The sequence below is a fragment of the Hyposmocoma kahamanoa genome, unplaced genomic scaffold (genome assembly GCF_003589595.1).
Source record: "Hyposmocoma kahamanoa isolate Upper Pololo Valley unplaced genomic scaffold, ASM358959v1 86, whole genome shotgun sequence".
NCBI lineage: Eukaryota > Metazoa > Arthropoda > Insecta > Lepidoptera > Cosmopterigidae > Hyposmocoma > Hyposmocoma kahamanoa.
In genome coordinates, this window is record NW_020654289.1 from 7,247,088 (window position 1) to 7,254,686 (window position 7,599).

Sequence of the window (7,599 nt, forward strand, 5' to 3'; positions counted from 1 at the left end):
CCTCGCCTGAGAGGAGACCCGTACCCAGCAATGGGTCGTGTAAAGGGTTGATGACGATGATAACGCAAGAATTCACGTCACTATTAATTCAAATTTAAATTCAAATTAAAAATATTTTATTTCGCCAAATATTACAGCATAGAAAAATGAAATGAAATAAAATAATGCATTAAATTAAATTAAAATTGAAAACACATATTATTGATGAGTCATGGGTCTCAACCGCTACCACTATCCACCTATGTGCTTGTCCGCATGCAAGCACATCCACTGGTGTAGCAGCGGAGAGTCCCACCAGTCAGTAAAAACGTTCAGGATGCTGTTAGATGATCTACGCAGGCGGCTCAGCAGCGACGCAGTACGCTTGCGCAGGATCGCGGGGAAACCATCCGTTGCCGTCTCCGCGAATATACCGGAAGCACTACAGAACCGTGGCAGACCCAGCAGCATCCTGAACGCGTTATTATATTGTACGCGTAGTGCGCCGGCTGACCGCTGCGCATATGAGACCCAGAGGCTGCAAGTGTAGAAAGATTGGCAGAAAGCTTTGAATAGCGTTATCTTGACTTCGTTAGAGCAGCGCGCGAAACTCCGAGCCAGCATATTACAGTGGACAGCCAGAGCCCTGAGCTCTCTTTCTTTGTCAACATTATCTTTTAGGTCATCCATCATCATCATTAGGTTAATGAGAGTGCGATGTATTGCACTGAGATGGATATTATATAGATAGATAACAGGTTCACTGCACTCTGAGACAAGAATCGTTTTATCTTAAATAACCGACCGTTTTAACGCAAACAGATGAATTTGAATCTTAAATGTAAAGGGAGACGTGCCATTATCTGTACAAAAGGCGACCAATTAGAACTTGACATGATAATATTCACTTCAGTACACTAACTTGGACAAACTTCGATTGTTTCTGTCCAATATTAATACTCTTACTATAACATCAACAAGCGGACTTAATAACTAGGTAACAAGGGTTGTTGAATTATTATATTAAAGCTCTTAAATGTGCACTTAAGTAAGACAGTAAATTGCTTGATATAAAGCGTAGAAAGTGATATGACGGCATAATTATCCGAGGAATGACGCAAATGAATAGCGACATTGACAGCATGAATACTAGGAATAGTTAGTTTTACATTTGGATTTTTTAAAATGTTTTTAATGATTCCTTGCTCAGCTTCAAAACTAAAATAAAAATGTTTACCCAAAATTAAAATAATATTACAATAAAATTATATTACGTACAGGAAATGAAAGTATTTTTCCGGATTCAAGCCGCGTATATTTGTTTTTTCAAATAAACTTACGTTTCGAACTCTTTACTGGTCACGGTTGACTTGGTTTGTTCAAAAAAATCAAATAGATGCGATTTAAATCCGGGAAAATAGTTTCATTTCTTATGTGTAACAATAACGAAACCTAAGAACTCGATATTACGTGGGGCGCACTATAAGTTTCCGGAATAAATAAGAAAAAATACTATAAATGGTCAGAAATGAATTTATTGTTTCTCAAAATATTCTCGGTTAGCGTTAATGCACTTTTTCATACGAATGAACCAATTTTGAAAACATTTGTGCCACTCCTCCGTGACAATCTCTGAATCATAATTTTCATACTCTGCGAGAGCCTCTACGGGTGGTGAAAATCGTTGACCACGTAATTGGTTCTTAATTTTTGGAAATAAATAAAAGTCGCAAGGTGCCAGGTCGGGACTGTACGCGGGATGGTTCATAAGGTCAACGATGTTCACCTTCAAGAAATTCATTTGTCTATCTGGCCGTGTGAGAAATGGCATTATCGTGGTGCAAGATGATACAGCGTTTACGGTTATTTTTACGGAGTTTGTCAATAACTTCCGGCAAACAAATGGTTGTATACCAATCACTATTCACGGTACAATATTCTCCAGTTTTATTAAAAAAAGAAGCAATCATCCGCTTAGAGGCACATTCACGCGCGCCACTTTGGTTGGTTTCGGCTCATCTCAAAAGACCCATACGCTCGATTGCTGCTTTGTTTTGTATCGTAACTATAAATCCATGTTTCGTCGTCTGTTACTATGTTCCACACCAAATTTGACGCCCCTTCGTTGAATCTGGTAAGCATGGCATTGCACCAAGTGACGCGATCCGATTTTTTGAGTCTCAGTCAAATTGTGTGGGATCCACCGAGAGCACAGCTTCTTCACACCCAAATGTTTGTATAGTATCACATATTATATTATCAGTATCACACTACCGCGTTTGAATTATGCAAATCAGCTATATATAGTCGTCTTGCATGGTGCTTCATCGCCAAAAGCAGTTTGAACCCGAGCGAAGCTCCGCTGAGCTGTTAAATTACACTAAAAGTCGTAGAAAATCATAGTACTTATGAAAATGTTCACGAGTTAAATCCATGATGATGTAGACAACCAATTTCTAAAATGACAGTGTAAAAGCAAGTGACAGTTATTATATTATATATGTATATACTTATTATTATAAGTAAGTAAGTACTAAGCAACATCGTTCTTAATGCGCTCAGGCACCTGTCACTCCCTAATGAAACACGATCTTTATTTATATTTCCATTATTCAAATCTGTAGGCGAGAGTACAGATGGACAATGGGTTAAAACCCAATCAACCGGCCCAGGTTTTTACCTAAAGTGGTTTTAACTCATTTCTGCCAAAAATCTTGGGCGGAAACGGCGAATTCGGAATTTGGTATAAACTTCGCATAATATCTACCTTGCAGTCCTGTAGATTCTCACTATGGTCACACGATCTAACGATTTTTTGTATCGATTATTTCAATGCGATTTGCAAGCGAACCGATTCAATAGAAAGACAAATTCAATCATCTGGATTAGAAAGCAATAAACATTTTGTAATAATATAATTAAATTTAAACAAAATTAGATTTACAACATATTTAGTTGTATATATAATCGTATTCTACAGCTAAAGAGTTCCATTTTCAAATGTTGTAATTACTTCTTAAATATTGTTTATGTAAGTGGCCAGTTCCGGAAAATTATAGTGCGCCCTATGTATATTAAGTAATTATATTAATTTGTAACCTATTGCTATATGAATTTGAAAGCGTAAACTTTATAGACAACAACGTGACCGTATTAGGCGCACGACTTGTTCGTCCTGTCACTTGATGTTATAAAAAAAAAACAAAATCCCGCTTGTTACGCTTGTTGTTGCCTGAAAGTGCGATATGTATAATGCTTTTATATTTTTAACCGACTTCAAAAAAAGGAGCAGGTTCTCAATACGACTGCACAGTTTTTTGTATGTATGTTTCGCGATAACTCCGGTATTTGTGAACCGATTTTCATGATTTTTTTTTATTGGAAAGAAGGTACCTCCATAGTGGTACCATTTAATTTTGAAGAAAATCATCCACCTCTAAGGGTGGCGGTGGTGGTGTTCACGCATGAAGATTTATTTTTATAAATAGCGCCTAAATTTTATTATAAGGAGCAATTATTGTAATAGTTGATTTCGCTATTCTCCAATTCAAAACGTTTTTCTCTCTCAATATACTTTGAGTAGTGAGACCCGTTTTTTATTATCTCCCTGTCAAGTCCCGTATAGTGGCGAACCAGGGGGTGAAACCAGGTTTGCGCACTTTCCGGTAACCGATTTCAAAAAACTTGGTTATTATTTGTAATTCCACGTACTTTTGAGGTCGATTTTTTTAGTACTCTGTACTGAGATTATGATTGCACCTTTATTGCTATACTCTGTCTATGTACTGTGTCGGCTATCCATTCTAAATAAATAATAAAATGAAATAAAGTGACACGCACGACGGCCTAATTATTCAAGGAATGATGCAAACGACTTTATATTAACATAAATACTAAGAATACTAGGGTCTTTGTATTAATAATTATAACAAACTAGTTGAGTAATTTCACAAAAAGTAATATTTTTTTTATAATATTAAGTGACGGGACTAACAAGTCGTGCGCTTGATGGTATGCTACACACACCTGTCCATAACAGTTGCAGTGCCATTCAGAGCTTTAAATCGTAAACATCTGAGGGGCACTTACCCTTGAAAACCGGATACAGTAATGCTGACATTACTGCTTGGCGGTATAAATAGGTATGGGGGCTGGATGGACTCTTTCACAAGGAATTCTACTGCTATTAAATACTAATAATATCATGCTAGTGAAACGTCTTGATATTCATTAAACTTAATTACTTAAATTAGTGTTAGATTAAATGGAGATGAAGGCATGCGACCAGAGCGTGTAAAATGTTGGCAGAGGTCCCCCTATGCACGGCTAACACGTTCAACGAAGTAATATATTTTAATAAGTAATGTTATCCATAAATATCGTGGGGTTGCACGAAAAGAGCCTCCCCGTAAGATGTACTCATGTATCATAAAATCATTAAGTCGTATTATGGTGTCACTACTGTGCATGGGTCTTTGCTACAGAGTTATTCATTGGATTTACTAGCGACTGAAAAGTTACATTTAGTTGCAACTCAAAAACATCGTTACACAAATTACACCTAAACACACGAGAGAAATAAATGTAGGCCATACAAATATTTCTCTCGGCCCGGGAATCGAACCCGGGACCTCTTCGTGGCAGTACAGCATGGTAATCGTTCGGCCACGGAGGCAGTTTATATGGTTATTAATTTGGTTTTCACACACTAGTTGGTAATGTGAAAAATGAGAAACACCACTTCTTGCAATATTCCTTTATTCGTTTTTTCAATCTACAACAAAACTGAATATTTTACCAATATTACAAAATTTTTATTAACTACCCCTACCCTACTACCTCACTATTCAACAGGAAAACGACAAATCAAATAACTCAATACTGATTAGACTAAATATTTGTACATTAAAACCACAGTTAAATTTACTTATAGTAATATGGATAATGAACAATAATAATCAGGCTGTATAATTAAGTTCCTAAACGGTAATATTCTACATCACATTGCTACCAGTTGCTACTCAAGTCCTATACTCATCACTTGTTCAAATCAAGAACTGTACTCATTATCTACCTTCTATATTATTATGATTATTACAAATATAGGTACATTGTATGATTAAAATTATAAAACGCTTACAGTAAACATTATTAAAATGGTTTTTAATAATTTTTGTTTACGGAGCTGATACAAACATCAACTCAGTAGCGCGCTCTCACGATATTTTAAATTATCGTTAAACTAATTTTTAATATTAGGGGTTAAAGTATGAAATTGCCGTTTTATTGGAATAGGTTCTTTGAATTTTCATAGAATCTTCATGGTTTGAGGTTTTCGAATGAAACTTTTTTCAAATGGTTTCTGTGATTTTTTTTTTTAAATTTGAAACATTTGAATATCGACTTTCAATTGTTTTTGTTATTCAATTTAGACAAGAAAGATGGATACTGCGAAAATTCGAGTGATTTTTGAATACGAGTTCCGACGCGGAACTAACGCGGCAGAAACAGCCCGCAATATAAATGCTGCGTTTGGAGAGGGGTTTACTAATGAACGCACCGTGCGATTTTGGTTTAAACGCTTTCGTGATGGAAATTTCGACTTAAAGAACGAGCCACGAGGAAGACCGCCCATACAGGTGAATAACGATGAATTAAGAGAGATAGTGGAAGCCGATCCTAGTCAAACTACCCAGGAATTAGGGGCATGGTTTAACGTTACCTTACCCACAATATTGACTCACTTGCGTCAAATCAATAAAATAAAAAAATACGAAAAATGGGTGCCTCATGATTTGACTGATCTGCAGAAAGAAACGCGTGTTGAAACTTGTGTTGCCTTGTTGAACCGGTACAGAAATGAAGGAATATTGGATCGATTTGTAACATGTGATGAAAAGTGGATTCTTTATGATAACCGGAAAAGAAAAATGCAATGGCTGACCCCAGGTCAAATGCCACAACAGTGTCCTAAAGCAAAACTTACCAATAAAAAGGTAATGGTAACTGTTTGGTGGTCTCAGCATGGTGTTATTCACTATAGTTTTCTCCGATCTGGTCAAGCAATAACGGCAGATGTCTATTGTGCCGAACTCCGAACCATGTTGACAAAACTAGCAGTAAAACAGCCCCGACTCATGAATCGATCTTCACCATTATTGCTCCACGACAACGCGAGACCTCACACAGCACGAGAAACCATTTTGACCCTTCAGGAACTGCAATTAGAAACCATTCGTCATCCTCCGTATTCACCAGACCTTGCTCCAACGGACTACCATTTTTTTCGTGATTTGGACAATTATCTACGTGACAAGAAGTTTTCTTCCCAGGAGGCAGTACAAAATGCTTTCACACAGTTTGTGCAGTCTAGATCGTCGGAGTTCTATCGCAAAGGCATTAATAACCTTCCCATTAGATGGCAGCAATGTATAGATAATAATGGCAACTATTTTGATTAAATAAATTTGTTAAAAATTTAAAAAATAAACAATTTAGATGTTCAGTACAAATCGGCAATTTCATACTTTAACCCCTATTATATTAAACTAAATCGTACGTGGTGCAAATGGTGCAGAATGGTGCGTGCCCATCGGCGGTATCAACCCAGGGTATCTTACACGGGAGGTATGTGCTTTTAATGTAGAAATGTTTAGTCTAATCAGTATTAAGTATAGGATTTGATTTGTCGTTTTCCTGTTGAATAGTGGGGTAGTAGGGTAGGGGTAGTTAATAAAAACTGTGTAATATTGGTAAAATATTCAGTTCTGTTGTAGACTTTTGGTATGAAAATATGAATAAACGAATATTGCAAGAAGTGGTGTTTCTCATTTTTTACATTACCAACAAGTGTGTGAAAAACAAATTAATAACCATATAAACTGCCTCTGTGGCCGAGCGGTTACCATGACGGGCTGCCACGCAGAGGTCCCAGGTTCGATTCCCGGGCCGGGAGAAATATTTGTATGGCCTTCATTTATTTCTCTCGTGAGTTTGGGTGTAATTTGTGGTTGTCTTTTTGTATGTCCATGGCATCAGCGACACAGGGTTTCCCTAGTGCGGGTACGTTGAGTGCGTGAGTGTGTGCATTAGTTCGCATAATCAGACGTTGAGAACTCCTACACAAGCAGCTGTACTGCTACAAGTCCCTCAGATATGAAGTAATTTCTAGTTACACATGATAATCTCAGTACAGAGTACTAAAAAAACCGACCTCAAAAGTACGTGGAATTACGTCTATTTGTCAAGTTTTATTGAAATGTTTTATTGAGATAATAAAAATCGGTTCTCACTGCTCAAAGTATATTGAGAGAGAAAAACGCCTTAAATTAGAGAATAGCAAAATCAACCATTAAAATAATTGCTCCTTATAATAAAATTTAGGCGCTATTAAGAAATGAAACTTCATGCGTGAACAGAACACTTTCTTCAAAATGAAATGGGACCACTATGGAGGTACCCTCTTTCCAACAAAAAAGAATCATGAAAATCGGTTCACAAATACCGGAGTTATCGCGTAACATACATACAAAAAAAAAACAGACAATTCAGAACCTCCTCCTTTTTTGAAGTCGGTAAAAAATATAGAACAATACTATAATTGCGGAATGTCAAAGGGTA

The 7,599-nt window shown here is 36.7% G+C and overlaps 1 protein-coding gene across 1 annotated transcript; it reads right to left on the minus strand.

The window, feature by feature from the left end:
- Positions 1–231: 231 nt before the first annotated feature.
- Positions 232–675, minus strand: LOC113234885. The gene has a single exon (XM_026470407.1). The coding sequence runs from the start codon at positions 673–675 to the stop codon at positions 232–234; it is 444 nt and encodes a 147-aa protein (XP_026326192.1).
- Between the last annotated feature and the right edge of the window lie 6,924 nt (positions 676–7,599).